Genomic DNA, 15,765 nt, shown 5'->3' with positions numbered 1-15,765 from the left:
GCGGTGGTGCGGTTGTTACGGCAACCGTCACAGCCCTATAAGCTATCAGTTATTTATCAGCATGAGAAACACGTGTGAGCGTGTGAACATACTAAAACGCGTGTGTCTCACGGTGAATGCATTTGCATGAGACTTCAGAGCCCTGTAACATGAATAGTTTAGCGGGCTGTGGGTCAGTAATAACGGTCCGTGGGGAAACGCAGTGCTCCGTGTGTACTGTAGTTAAATGGATTAAACGAGGTTTCGAGGCAACAAAAATTGCCTCGATGATTTTTTGTATTCGAATAACTCGAGTTACTCGAGGAATCGTTTCAGCCCTAGTTTACTTTGTCTCTTTTAAAAGGTTGCGGTGGTAAGTAACAATTTTTCCAACTGCACTGAACTTAAACTCTGATAGAATGCTAATTGCAGTCACACATGAGCATTTTATAGACACGTAAGCTTCTGTTTTTGTCCACAAATCCAACTGGTCATAGATAAATGCGTAATTGCCCCGCCCCTCGATACTATCGTGTATCGGCGATCCACAGGCTGGCGATAAAACGATCTGACTATAGAGAATATCGCCCAACACTAATATATAGTGTAAATACTAGTGGTGACCCTGAATAGTGGAAGATTGGATGCTTGGATAGGAGGAGCCTATTCCACTACCAATCTCACAGTGGAATCTTCACAGAGGTGTTATGCAGTGAGGATTAGGGATGCGCACGAATATTCGATCCGCAATAACTATTCGAATATTAACAATGCTATTCGAATATTCCTATTTTTCATAAGAATAAAACTGCATCACCACAAAGGTTAATAAGTTACCGTTACAGAAGACCTTAGAGTAGTCACGTCTTATTTAACGCTTCTTCACTTCTTTTGCAATGATTTTTTAATGTACAGAAAATATAAAAAATCCTTTGTATGTGTTCCTAAATCTTTGTTCACTCAGATCGCAAGCTAGTTTAAATATTTTAAGTTTACACACTGGATGCCCGGATCGCGTTTTATGCTCGGCTCACATCACCATATTAAAATGTTTAAAAACTGGTGAGCCACAGAATTTGTTAACATTACTTACATTAGGTAATATTAAATGATTAACAATAATTCATTTATTACCATTACTTCTTTGGAGCGGTTGTTCTTAGTAAATTCATATTCGTTCGTTAAAAATATATTAAGTAATGCTAATTTCAACAATTTGAAACATGAAAATGTACATTTCACTGCAACAAATGTTAATGAATTTGGCCTCAACATAAGACTGGCACCTTTTTCCATACCTAAAAGCCAGAATTTTCCTTCTAGAAGTTCAAATAAGGTCGTCGCCTTCAAGTTACAGTCTGTAAATAAATTCGCACGGATGCTTTTTTTGTTTGTTTTAAAACGCGCTGTGATTCCTTACCTTAGCTGAAATAAATAGGCCTACCTTATTTATTGATGCAAATCCAATGCAAAGCTAAACAAGACAGACACTGACCGTGAACGACAAAGAAAACAATATTTATGTGCGTGCTGATCAGCAGAATATCTTCCTCAGATGACGGTCACGTAATCAGGGAATCAAGCACTAATGGCTGGTTGCGGGGTATTTTTTAGGATCTTAACAGTCGGCATGAGGTATCAAGCCCGTTTACTTTATTTATTATCAACATTATAAACAATAAAGCCAGATATTCTTGTCAGATCTGGGTTTTGTTACCGGAGTTAGAGAAGAGCAGCGCGTTTTCTCCGCTGTCGGCTTGTTGAACAGACTTTCACCAGTGTAAAATAGACCTATATGCTTGTTTTTCTTATCAAGAAAATGTAAAACAAAATGAACAATATAACCACATATCACAGACTGTCAATACACGTTGCGTTTTGTTTTGTTTTGTTTTGTCTGTTTTCTTTTTGTATTGTACCGTTCCGTGCAGGTTTAAATGCAGTTTTTATGCATTTTTCTATTTTTCAACATTAAAAACGATATACAGGATATAATATTAATTCATTGTGAATATTTAATGATAATTATAAGCTTGATGTGAAATTGTGACTAAATAAAAACGTAACAAATTACGTCATTATTAACTTAATTTAAATAAACCAATATTCGAATATTCGTTTTTATGAGCTCAAATATTAGAATATGAAATGATTGAAAAATGCCCATCCCTAGTGAGGATCATGTCACTGTGGTTATATGGACAGTGGCGTAGCAGACGGACATGCACTGCGCCCCTGAAAATATGATTTATGATGTCAAGAAATGGGAGATTTTTAGGGTTGGGTACTGAAACCCCCGGTGCATATGAGCGTGAGGTCTGGCAATGACCCAGCGCAAGATCACGTCTCTCCTCGTGAGACTGGTGAAGTGAGGCAGCTCGTTCCTCACGCACCCGCGGATGACTCGCACATGAATGTGTTTACCGTTTACAAACATTTGTCACTTACTGAATGTTTGAGCATATAAATATGAATGAACACTTTGTCTGTAATGCACATGGTTTGTTACTTAGACTGAACTTTGCGCTGTGTGATACAAAAAAAAGATGAAAGGAAGTAGTTTTAAAAATAGTTTTGAGGCGAGATCTGGTCTAGTATTGTATGGCACATCATTGTTACGCGATGTTTAAGGAAAATGTCATTTGACACAATGACATTTTGCCTAAACACATTTATTTTGCACATTGTGACTTGATTCTGGCTTATTTCATTTCTTATTTTTATTTATCATAAAGGTATATTCTGTTCTAAACAAATTCTGTAAATTTATGTTTGATTGTTTTTCAACATCATTATTTTAAAATCTACAGTACATGCGGTTGTATACAAATAAGTTTAATGGTATGGTGATGTACTGACTTGGTTCCCTGTATAGTTTTTACATCATTAGTTGCGTTTTTCCTTAAGAAAAAAACATTTCTGTTTACATTTACATTTATGCATTTGGCGGACACTTCTATCCAAAGTGACAGAGTACATAGTGATAAAAATGTATATCTTGAATGCACTTTAAGAACCTACTTTATATATCCAAATAAATTGATATTGAATCAAACTGAATTGGAAAAAAAAACTGCAAGCTTAGAAATCAAACTGTGAAATGTGTCAATGCCCTGCCTTATTTAAAACACAGTAGCAGCAGATTGACTATTGATGACTATTGATGGAAGACAGAACCTGAAGGAAATTTCTCCATTCAGCTGGCTCGAAGTTCACTAAAAAGCTATTTTCAAAAGCTGAAATAATGTCCTTGTTTTATTTAGTAGTCATTTTATTTTAGTCATTGAGCGAAATATTAATAGTAGGCTGAAAAAGAGCAGTTATGTTTCAGTCCGACATTCTGTGACATTACAGCCAATATTTTTAGTGCCTAAAGAGTAACTGTATAATAACTGATAAAGTACTGTAAATTAGATTTTCGTTACTTTATTTCCATGGACATATAGCTGCAATAGTGCAACATTCAAAATAAACGCACAAAAGATGAAATGCACTATGAACACCTTTATTATTACTGGGGTTAATAAAAGAAACAGGCTCTAAAGAAAAATAGACCAAAACAAGGGGAAATGCGGTCTTAAAACGTCAAACCTCAATCGTTACAGTATTTTAGAATGTACTTTTAGAAACTTGGACAAAATAGCTGCGTCTTCGAAGGCTGCGTCCTCCGGAGATCACATTTGTCGGCCTCGACCGCATATAACATCGAGGTTTGGTCAGGATTTTTTCTGACTAATAGGTCACTTCCACTTTCACTATACAAACGATTGCAGTAGTTTTAGAAATAAGCATATTATCAAATGTCTTGATGATTGTGTAATTGTTCACCTATTGAGTGAGGAGGACTCTAAGCGTGGTCCTGTGGTTGAAGATGTTATAGTCTGGTGTCAGAAGGCTTTTTTAAAGCTTAATGTTCTTAAAACTAAGGAGATGACTATTGATTTTAGTTCTAGGAGGAAATTCATTCAGTACGAGCTAACATGCATGAATGGAGTGGATATTGAGAGCGTTGAAAAGTATTTGGGTACAGTTGTAGACACTAAATTGTCCTTTTCTCCAAATACAAAGATTTTGTGCAAGAGGGGGCAGCAAAGATTGCATTACTTGCAGACATTAAGGTCATTAAATCTGGATAAAACATTGATGTGTATGTTCTACAGATCTTACATGGAGTCCTTGTGGTCTTTTTTACTGTTGTGATGGTTTGGGAAATTGAAGTGAACTGTTCTTTGATACAGACCACATTTGTCATATGTCACTATACTATCTGTGCACCAGTTTGAATCATTCAAAACATACTTAACTCCTCCTACAAAAGTTTTCTGAGTTGCATGAAATTTGGTATATGGCTTCTAGAGACAACCCTAATAAAAAATGATGAAAAGCTTTTTGATTGTTTGAATGGTCGTCATATACCACTTCACTGAATTCGAAAGCGAGCGTAACAGAGTCATGTGACTTTATCTTCGCGATAATTTTGTGTATTGACACGAATGTTTGTGCATATCATCATATGGCACAGCTTGTTCGCCATGTGATGTTGTTGACTTGTTGTTGTTTCATATAAATTTAGTGATGGCGCCACCTCTTGGTCAAAAGTTAAAAGCAATTTTATGGTGTTTAAAATGCTTTTGAGTTGCTTTTCAAAACCCATCACTAGAATGTCCACATACGCTTCCCTTTGTGCCTTTGAGGGGCTAATTGCTGCTTGCAGCTATATTTTAATATATCTTCATCAATGCCTCAATGCCTTTTTTCTAGTACAAAATGATATTGTCCTCAAACACACAACTATGAGTGGAAAAAGCCACACTCTCATCTCCACCTGTCTGAAAAGCCACACTCTCATCTCCAGCTGTCTGAAATTGCTCATTCTAATCTGTACTTAAGCATGAAAACAACCTTGTATATGAATTCATTTCTAACTTTTGCCTTCAATTATGTTAGATAATCAAAACCCATTTTGGGTATGTTCTTCAAAAAATGTTTATTTTATGAAAAACCACTGTCAACAACATATGGCACATTACTCACATATTCCTACAAAAAAGTAAAATAAGAATTAAAAAATGTTGTAACTAATTTTTCTACTCTTTGTCACAATTAGTTATCCATGTCAACTGTTCACGCTGAGTTTATTATTTTCCCCACAGTACATCAAATGTGTTAAAAGACTACTATACATAGATAAATATAGCTCGCCCTGTCCAGGTTTGGCCTATAAACAAAACCTTGAGCACCATGACAAGCCCCTGTGATAGATCACAATGACACTCACCACACGTGGAGAAAGGAGAGCAGGTAAGAATCGTGACAGGAAATACGGCCTCCGGAAAATACTGCAGACATCACAAAAAACCACTGTCAGAATGAAGTTACCCTCCAGGAGTGTGTTTGTGTGTGTGTGTGTGTGTGTGTGTGTGTGTTTGTGTACAGTACCTGGCCTCTATCACTGTAGCTGGAATTCTACTGGTGGTGGTGAAGAGCGTCACAGCTTTCTCAACATCCTGCTGGGCTGGACACTGAACATTCACACACGTCTGAGTAACATTCACACACAAAAGACTCACAGGACACTAGACACAGGACACACAACTTACATGAAGCACACCTGCCGATCCGTTCACGACCTCAAATATCCCTGTCTCCTCCAGTGACACCTGAAGACACAACACACCATAAAACACTCACTCACCGCAGAAAACCTCTTTCTGTTTCTCTGAACACCTGACAAAAGAAAAAAGCATCATCAACACATTGAGATGTTTTTGACCTTCAGATCTGCCAGTCGAGTCTTTGTGAGGCTGATGTATTCCTGCAATAGAGACCGATGCTTGCTACGTATATATGGAGGATGCATGACATGAACCTGCAGAAAGACCAGAATAATAATAAAACATGAGAGCAGAGCTCAGCCCAAACATCACTGGATGTGTGAACTCATGAACTACATGATATTACTGGCTCTACTACATCTGAATGAGGCATTTATATAGCGCTTTATTGTGTATTGCTCTACACCCAAAGAGCTTCACAATCATATGAGGGGGGTCTCTCCTCACCCACCACCAGTGTGCAGCATCCACCTTGATGATGCGACGGCAACCACAGTACATCTGCGCCAGTGCGCTCACCACACACCAGCTATAGGTGGAGAGGAGAGAGGGATAGAGCCAATTCTGAGGGTGGGGATTATTAGGAGGTCATGATTGACAAGGGCCAGTGGAGGGAATCTGGCCAAGACACCGGGGTTACACCCCTACTCTTTACGAGTAGTGCCATGGGATCTTTAATGACCACAGGGAGTCAGGACCTCAGTTTAACGTCTCATCCGAAGGATCTCATGTATTTGCACTGAAATGCATCAAAAAAACTCAGAATGTCTGCCATGAACTGACCTTCAGATATTGTGGGGGTTCAAAAGGAACCAGATCTGACAGGAACTTGAGGAGAAAAACTGTGGACTTCTTGCTGTTACCATGATAACCACTGGCACCACCAAACGACAACTGAGGAGACAAATGATGACAAACTCATTACAGAGCATCAGACAGAAGAAAGTACCAAACATCACAACTCCCTGCTGGGTTATATCAGGAATATGTTGAATCAGTGTTGAATAAGGATGACAAACTTTAAACCAGTCGCTGTATGAGGGGAAGACAGCAGGACCCTCCAGAGACGCCTGTCGAGCCAACAGGAATGATGTGATCATTCTCTCCACATCATAAGTGTCGAATGCAGATCTTAGACATTTGGACAGAAGATCTGAACACACGGAGGTGAATACTTTATGAATAATGCTGAAAGAATAACTAAAAACACTGAGGAGCATTAGTGTGTACCTGTGAGACAGCTCTGCGTCTGAGGATGATATATCAGCAGATTTGAAAGACATGAGAGAACATGACGCCAATTCACTTCATGAGTCTCCAAAACCTGCTGCAGCTGACACAACACGGACTCCACACTGAACACCAGACAGATCTGAGAGATCAACAGACAGACAGTAAGTTAGTTTCAAGTTTAGTTAAAGAGTGGAGTGGCATGATCCTGTTTTTTCTTCTTTAGAAGCAATCTAGAGGCAGCGTCTTGGACCAATTGAAGACAGGCAATTTGAGCTTTGGATATGCAATAGTTAATAATCAAGATGCGGTGTAATAAAAGCATGAATAGCCATCTCCAAAGTCTTGTCAGTGAGAAAGTGTTTAATCTTCGCGAGTATACGGAGCTGATGAAAACTGGATTCAACCACAGTGGAAATTTGTTTGTCGAGTTTTAGCGAACACCCAGATTCTGAAGCTGCGAGGACCTGAAAGCCGATAAAGGTCCTAGGTCAGGGTTTTGGGCCTTCATATTTTCTGATGGCCCAAAAACAACCACCTCAGTTTTATCATCATTTAAGAATAGAAAATGTATAGATGGCCATGATTTGACCTCGTCTAAGCAAGATGAGATTGCAGTCGCGGTCAATGGATCATTCTTCTAAAAAGGTAAATAGATTTGCATGTCGTCAGCATAAAAATGAAATGACACCCCATGTTTTCTAAAAATTGAACCCAGAGGTAGCATATACAACGAGAATAACGTGGGGGCCAAAATAGAGCCTTGCAGAAGGCCACAGGGGAGAGAAGCAGTGGAAGAGACCTAACCTAACCACATATTTCCTATTGGATAAAAATGACTGGAACCACTTCAAAACTATGTCGGAGAGACCCACCCAAGATTCTAGTCTATTGATTAATATAGAATGGTTAATAGTAGGGGTGTAACAATACTTCGTATTACGATATTTCGCGATGCAAACATGTTACGATGCGCATCGTAGAGAGATGGGGATTGTAGCGAGGAAGGCGGGGCGAGAGCCGTGGGGCGGGTAAGGCGGGGCCAGCGGCGTAAGTGGCAAAGAGTGTCAGCTGTGCGACCGCCGGTCCCCGCATGCCTCACGGGGGAGCTCGGTAGCATAAGAGGACGAGCGACCGGACCATCGAGAGAGAGGACCCGGGCCCGGAAGTTAAGTGGAGTTTGTTTATGTTCGTGTGGCCGGCAGTCGACCGTGAGGTGGCTGCCAGCCTTTTATTTGCTGGATTATTATTTATTTATTTTGATTGAAGTTTATTGTTTAAATGATGCTGGTTCCCGCCTCCTTCCTTCCCTACTTTGAACGTTGTTACAGGGATATTTTAAGATGTTTAATTCTATTCGTTCAGCGGTCAAGACGCTACCTACTCTGCGCCAGCGCGTCACGTGTGCTTATCTCACATATGCAGTAGAGAGAGAGGCTCAAGACACAATCTGTGTCTCCAAGTGGTTTACAAAGCCTCATATTTTCCTTCACAATCGCCGTTAAAACACAGCAAACTTGAAGCGTGACTGCAGGCAAGTCACCCCGAAACTCATTACAAAGGAGCACAAACGTTTTTAAATGGCAATGTTCATTTATCCGCTAAAGTGAGCTGCTGCATGACGTGATATGCAACATAAAGTAAGCCAAAAAAAACCAGCGCTGTTCCGATCAGAGAAGCGATGAAGTGAGTCGTACTGTAGATTAAAAGATCGAATGACATGCTAAAAAACAAGTATGTGATCTGCATGATTGAAGAAATGTAATGCAGTTTATTATGTCTTTTTGAAAGATTTTTCTCATTCATTACTGTCTCAAGCAAAGACAGCGCAGAGAGACACGAGCCAATAGCGCTTGAGCGTGAGCTCTGTCAGAGCGTTTCATTGGTTGAATGTACTGAATGAACACGCCCTTCACTGAACGAACGAGTCAATTGAGTCAAAATGAGACTGAATGAACTGCTACATGTCGTTCATGGTCTAATATTCTCTGCGTTACAACAATGCATATCCAGTAGTTACTCAACTTTTCTGAAAAATAAAGGTAATGACCTGGTTTCATTTAATTCCAAGGTAAAGTAAATGATGTCGAAACAGTTCAATCTTTGTATGGAACATTTAATTACACCGATTAAATGAGTTAATCCAGATAGATTTTAGTAGACTAATATAATGTAGATTTCGTCGACTAAAAATAGACTAAAACTATGATAAATTGGGATGATTAAAACTAAATTGCATTTTAGTCAGAAGACTATGACTAAACCTAAATCAAAATTTGCTGTCAAAATTGACACTGATCTTAATTCTAATTTCAGTTAAGCCTTAAATTTTTAAAATTCTTTATTAAGTTGTATGTGCAACAAAATAAGTTACTGAAATTGTTAATATTTTGAAAATAAATGTTATTTGAATTTCAGTTTCATTTTTGAATTTTGTTCAAAATATCGAGATGTGTATCGTATCGTGAACCCAGCATCGAGATATGTACCGAATCGTGAGCTGAGTGTACTGTTACACCCCTAGTTAATAGTGTCAAAAGCTGCTGATAAATCTAATAGAACGAGGACATCAGAGTCAGTAGATAAACAGATATCCTTTAGCACTCTCAGAAGGGCAGATTCAGTACTGTGGGCAGCCTTAAAGCCAGATTGAAAGTGCTCCAACAGATTATTTAAAACAAGAAAAGACTGAAGTTAGAAAAACACAATCTTTTCCAAAACCTTGGAAATAAATGGTAAAACAGAAACAGGGAGATAATTATTTACAACCAACGGGTGGAGTGAAGGTTTCTTGATGAGAGGTGAGACAGTGGCCACTTTCAAATAAGCAGTAACCACACCAGTTGAAAGACACTTATTAAAAAAGGACGCGAGGCACGGTCCAAGCCAATTCAACAATCTGTTTTAAAAATCTAGGATTTTTAGGAAATTATCTAGGATCATATGAAGAAGAGGATGTTTCAACTTGGCAATGGTGCCTTTGAGTGACGGAAGGGAAACATGTTCATAAACATCCCAAGATGCAGACAACGGTAGTGGGAGAGGTAACTCACTAGGGAAAGTACTGGCTACCAGACCAGTCCTAATTTAACTACTTTATCCTTAAAAAATCTCGAGAAGCTTTCACAGAGAGTGACAGAGGCAACAGACATAGTATTGACTGGGGGATTAACAAAAGAGTTAATAACAGAAAACAAAACCTTGGGTCTGGACTGGTTATGTAGAATTAAATAAGAGAAATAGGTCGCCTTAGCTGATTTGTCGGCATTCTGATAAGCCAATAAACTGTCTATGAACAGTTGTAGTGAGATGTGTAAATTGTCCATTTTACACTTCCGCTAGGGATATAACGATTCACTCAGCTCACGATGCCATGCACGATTTATTTTTACAAACTGAGTCGAGACAAATTAGGAATTAACAACTGCCCTTTTATTATTTCTTAAATGCTGCACTTTTCTTTGTGAAAGAAAACTAATTCCAAATCGAATTCTAAATCAAATACAAAAGGAATACAAAAATGTCTTAAAAATAAACAAACTAAGACTTTGTCTGTGCTTTTATTGGATTTTTTAACATTTAAGAAATATCAGCTTTCCACGTTTTCCAAGTTTGCAGTAAACACAGCGGCCCCTGCTGTTCAAAACATGTATTGCGATTCAAATAATATCTCAACCGGCTTGAATCGTCACATAATATACAGTAATCGATTTTCAATTCTCACGGTGAATCGTTACATCCCTGCTCAGCCTTTCTACATGTTTGCCTCAGCAGCCGACTCTCAGCAGCGAGCCACAATTCAGACTTTAGACTTACATCAGTGAAGGCACGTTGGAAACTAACACTTAAGTCATGAATATAGTTAAATAGAGTCTGTAGTTTTGTTTGTTTGCGCACAAACAGTATCATTGTCGCTTACATAATTAAGTCTGAAATGGACAGTTCACCCATAAATGAAAATTCTGTCATCATTTACTCACCTTCGAGTTGTTCCAAATCTTTATAATTGTCTTTGTTCTGATGAACACAGAGAAAGATATTTGGGAGAATGTAGGACAGCAAACAATTCTGGGGCACTTTTGACTTCCATTGTCATTTTTCCTACTATGGGAATGAATGGGGTCTAAGAACTGTTTGGTTACAAGCATTCGTCCAAATATCTTTCTCTGTGTTCATCAGAACAAAGAGGTTTGGAACAACTAGAAAGTGAGTCATTCATGACCGAATTTTCAGTGAAGGGTCCCTTATAAAGCACTAAATGGCTTAGCCCCTCATTATCTTTGTGAGCTATTGTCAGATTACAATCCATCGTGCAAAATGCGGTCGCAAAACTCTGGTCTGTTAATAGATCCCAGAATATCGAAGTCTATCAGAGGTGGTTGATCCTGTCGTACCTGGCTCCTAAACTCTGGAATAGCTTCCCCCGCCATGTTCAGGATTCAGACACACTCAATCGGTTTAAAACTAGATTAAAGGTCCTTCTCTTTAATCAAGCATTCATCTAATTCACCATCTAAACGAGTTTATGCCCCAATATACACACCTCCATGGTATTGTGTAACTTTCTTACATTTTTTGTCAGTGGACTCTGTGCTAATATCCATTTATTTTGCATTTTTCATAATGAACAATGTTTAAATTGGGAAGATGATTTAGAATCAGTTCTTCTGGTATGAATGGCATGAAAAGGCTACTTGTTAGCAACTTTGTTTGTACTTCTGCTCATGATAAATTCATTTCAATTGTTGAATTGATTTCAAATGCTGTTTGTATGCTGTCAGTAGTTTTCATTTTAAAATGTTAAAATAGACCACTTAGATTTCTCTTGAGCACCAGAGCCTCAGTTACCAGGCCTTCTACTGTAAATTCCACACATATTCTGGGTATCACACTGCAAAAAATGACTTTCTTACTTAGTCTTTTTTTCTTGTTTTCCAGTAAAAATGTCTACAAATTCTTGAATCAAGATGCATTTTCTTGATGAGCAAACTGACCTAAGAAAATAAGTCTAGTTTTTAGTAAAAAAATATAAAATTTCAGTGAATTTGTGCTTAAAACAAGCAAAAAAATCTGCCAACGGGGTAAGAAAAAATAATCTTGAATTGAGTGACTAAGAAAAAGTTAAACATTAATTCAAGATTATTTTTCTTACCCCATTCGAGGTTTGAAAATCCACTCCTGTGTCACCCTCTAATCTGCATTTATCTGGAAAATCACATCCATGAGAATTACGACTTGTTCAACAGACTTTACAATAACAGTTAAGATTTGCTTCTGATTCTCACACTTTTAGTGCAATACTCCAGAAGTGTGGTATAGACTGATCATCACCTCGTGTGGTTCAGATGTGGTGCGGTGAAGACATTTACCTTGCAGAAAAGAGCCGTCAGCAACTGAGGAGTTTTAGCAAAAGTCCATTCACTCTGAAGAGCAACAGCATCTGACACTACACAAATGACAACACACAATTACACACATTGCACTATAAACAATATTTTTAGAAAAAGGTCTGTTTCATCGGACGTACACGCATGGACTGCAGTTAACTTCCGGTCTGTGTTTGTTTATCCGCCTGGCTAGTGTCCAATAATATAACTATTTATATTTGATTTTATTTTATTTATGTTAACATTGATTTATTCCCATAACAAATTTACCAATTCAAAAATCCCTTCAGTCTGTAGTTTCATGTTCTGCTCCATTGTCTAAAAATGGAGCCCGAGTTCCCTTTCTGTCGGTCTCTCGACGTTGTGTCGAACCGACAGAATGGGCTTTGTCTTGAGAACCTATCATCTTCTGAGTATTTAGAAAAGGCCAATGAAAATTGGCGAATGAAATTTGCATGCCGGGCTCCTCCCCGGATGTCCGGGTATAAGAGGGAAGCCGGCGTGCTCATTCATTCACCTTTTGTTCTTCAGAGCCTACGCATCTGATGAGCTTCTCTACGATCTTGGTGATCATTCTTTCTGCTGGAATCTACGACGTGGACAGCGGACGGTCCCTTCCTGCAGTGACTCTCCCCTGGGCGTCTCGGCAGTTCCGGAGGTGTTCGAGCAAATTTCCTTTTCTAAAAGAGCAAATTTCTCCAGCGTGGCTTGTCCCGCTGTTCTCATGGGTGCAACACACTCATCGAGGAGGGGGACGGACACAATGCCTGCTTCCAGTACGCTGGGGCAGACGTTGTGGATACGTCCTGCCCGCACTGCGGGCGGTGACGATTCAGACGTTGCGTCACAGGTGGCTGTGTTCCCACGGGACTCAGCCACCACCTCGTTTGCTCCCCGTTCCGTGGCGGCAGGACTACGGCCCTGCCGTCCGCTATGGCAAGCAGCGAGGGTGAGATGAGGATTACTGTGAGCGATAATCCGCCAGCCACGGCTCACGGACCGTTCACACCTCGTTTCGCTCGTCTGACCGTTCCCCAAAAAAGACGGTCCGCCGTCTTATTCCTCAATCACGTATTCGGACACGATGCGTGATGATGAGAGGTCTCTTGCAGCATCGGGGGGTGACGTACTGCCATCCGACTCCGACGATTCTTCGGGCTCCCTCCCTCGGGGGGTCGAGCCCAGGAAAAAGCGGATGTCGAGATGTCGGCCATGCTTTCCCGGGCCGCCGTGAGTGTTGGGTTGCAGTGCCCGCACTGCCTCTCCCGGCGCTCGCGGCTGGCTACATGGCGCCTCGGGTTTGAGCGCGGCTCCAAGCCGCGCCCGCCCCCAGTGCCGTGTTTACCGGAAGTGCATGAGGAACTTTGCAAGACCTGGAACGCCCCTTCCGGCACGTTTCACGTCAAACAAAGTTCTGTCACCCTCTCTTCCCTCGAGGTTGAGACAGCTGGAGGATGCGTCGGTGTCCCCAGGTGGAGTTGCCGCCGCGGTGCACTCGTGCCCGTAGGTGGCGGCCACCTGGGGGGGCTCGACCTAGACTCCCGTCCAAAGCATGTGGTGTCTCGGCATCTCTGGTGTCGAGAGCTTACATTGCGGCGGACCAAGCTGCCTCCTCTCTCCACGCTATGGCTCCTGCCAGGCCAGGGCGTTGAGAGAGCTCCACGAGGGTAAGACCGACCCAGCGCTTATGCAGGAACTCCGCGCCATCACCGACCTCGCTCTACGGGCGACCAAGGTGACCACGGGGGCCCTGGGTCGGACGATGTCCACACTTGTGGTCCATGAGGAACTCCTCTGGCCGATACTTGCGCAGATGAGTAACGCTGAGAAGGTCCGCTTTCTCGACGTACCCGTCTCGCAAGGGGGGGCTGGTTGGTGTTACTGTGGAGGGTTCTCGACAGTAAAAAGCAGTCCTCCGTGCCGCAACTCGGCCGCCTCGGCCGTCGAGTCCCGTGCACTGTCTGCTTCCCAGCAGCCCTGGTCCTCTTCGACGCCCTCCAGCTCTGGCGCCCCCCACTCAGGGGGCCCCCCTGGAGGAGACAGCGAAGAGGAGACCATCGCCCCATCAGCAGCCGCGGCGAAGCGGCCGTCATGGGAAGACCTCAGGGGGATCGAGGCTACCATTGGGCCCGACCCCAGCCACATCGCTGGGAAGTCGGATAGGGACGGATCCTGCCCCGTCTCTCCATCTGCTGGCCCCCTCCGGGGGGCTAGCGCCCACTTACTCTCAAAAAAGAGAGTTTCCTCTCTCTCTGGGTTATCACAGCCGCTCCCACCCTCTGCACGACGGTGAACGGCAAACTCGACGTTGCGTCATGGCGAAGCGCAATGTCGAGTATAAACACCAGCCCTCAGCACTCTCAGTCAGACAGTGCGTTGAGCTGCGCAGTCGCCAGGCAGGAAAAACAGCAGAGCCGATCTCCTCCCCGGGGGACCTCCCCCGGCAAGGAATCCGTACTGCTAGCCATCGAACCACCCTCCGCGGGGGCGATGAAGCAGATCAAACCTCTAGTCCCCCTGTCACAGTTCTGGGAGCCTGGTCTCAGCTTCCCAGACTGTCAGGCTGGCTGAGGAAGACGATCCGTCTCGGCTACGCGATTCAGTTCCCTACACGTCCGCCCAAGTTCCGGGGCATCCTTTTTACCTCAGTCAGAGGCAGGGATGCCCCCGTACTTCGGGCGGAGGTCGCCTCCCTTCTGGTGAAGGGAACGATCGAGCCCGTCCCACCGGCCGAGATATTCAGCAGGTTCTACAGCCCATACTTCATTGTCCCCAAGAAAGGCGGAGGGTTGCGCCCTATCTTGGATCTGCGTGTTCTGAACAGGCACCTACACAAGCTGCCTTTCAGGATGGTCACGCAGAAGCGCATCCTGGCGTTCGTCAGGCGTCAGGACCGGTTCATGGCAATCGACCTGAAGGACGCGTACTTTCATGTCTCGATCCTCCCTCGACATCGGCCGTTCCGACGGTTCGCGTTCGAAGGACGGGCATATCAGTACAGGGTCCTCCCCTTCGGTCTGTCCCTGTCTCCACGAGTCTTTACGAAGGTCGTGGAAGCCGCCCTCCTTCACCCTCGCGGCCTCCCAGAGGCAGTGCGACTGACTAGCGTGCCCGGTCAGTGTTGAACTGCCTGAAGATCAGACAGTCAGCGGTCCCCCTGTAACAAGAGGCTCCTGGGATACATGGCATCCTCGGCGGGGGTGGTCCCCCTCGGGTCGATGCACATACGACCGCTCCAACACTGGCTGCAGAGTCAAGTTCCTTGGAGAGCGTGGCACACCGGCAGCAGGCGTATGGTCTCACGCTTTTCTGCCGACACACCCTAACCCCCTGGTCTCCATGACCTTCTTGCGGACAGGGGTCCCCTTTGGGATGCCTCCCTGCAAGGTTGGGGTGCCGTGTGCAACGGGCAAGCAGTGTCGGGGCGGTGGACGGGCCCCCGCCTGCGTTGGCATTTCAACTGCCTAGAGTTGTTGGTTGTGCTACTTGCATTGAGGAGGCTACTACCTCTCGTGCAGGGAAGCACGTGCTGGTCCGGTCGGACAGCACAGCTG

At 42.8% G+C, this 15,765-nt stretch overlaps 1 protein-coding gene across 4 annotated transcripts in view; it reads right to left on the bottom strand.

Moving 5' to 3' along the window:
• The window catches only part of fanca (FA complementation group A), a 79,259-nt gene that overhangs the window by 48,832 nt on the left and 14,662 nt on the right, over positions 1-15,765 (bottom strand). For all 4 annotated transcript variants that reach the window (XM_057326655.1, XM_057326656.1, XM_057326653.1 and 1 more), the window contains 8 exons: positions 12,194-12,270; positions 6,825-6,966; positions 6,614-6,747; positions 6,378-6,488; positions 5,753-5,848; positions 5,580-5,639; positions 5,419-5,501; positions 5,258-5,318 (listed from right to left, as the gene is read on the bottom strand). In XM_057326655.1, coding sequence (XP_057182638.1) covers positions 5,258-5,318; positions 5,419-5,501; positions 5,580-5,639; positions 5,753-5,848; positions 6,378-6,488; positions 6,614-6,747; positions 6,825-6,966; positions 12,194-12,270 — 764 coding nt within the window. The remainder of the gene's footprint in view (positions 1-5,257; positions 5,319-5,418; positions 5,502-5,579; positions 5,640-5,752; positions 5,849-6,377; positions 6,489-6,613; positions 6,748-6,824; positions 6,967-12,193; positions 12,271-15,765) is intronic.

The sequence above is a fragment of the Triplophysa rosa genome, unplaced genomic scaffold (assembly GCF_024868665.1).
Source record: "Triplophysa rosa unplaced genomic scaffold, Trosa_1v2 scaffold120_ERROPOS1198380, whole genome shotgun sequence".
NCBI lineage: Eukaryota > Metazoa > Chordata > Actinopteri > Cypriniformes > Nemacheilidae > Triplophysa > Triplophysa rosa.
The sequence above is the reverse complement of the archived record's forward strand: the minus strand, read 5'-3'. Positions and strand labels throughout refer to the sequence as shown.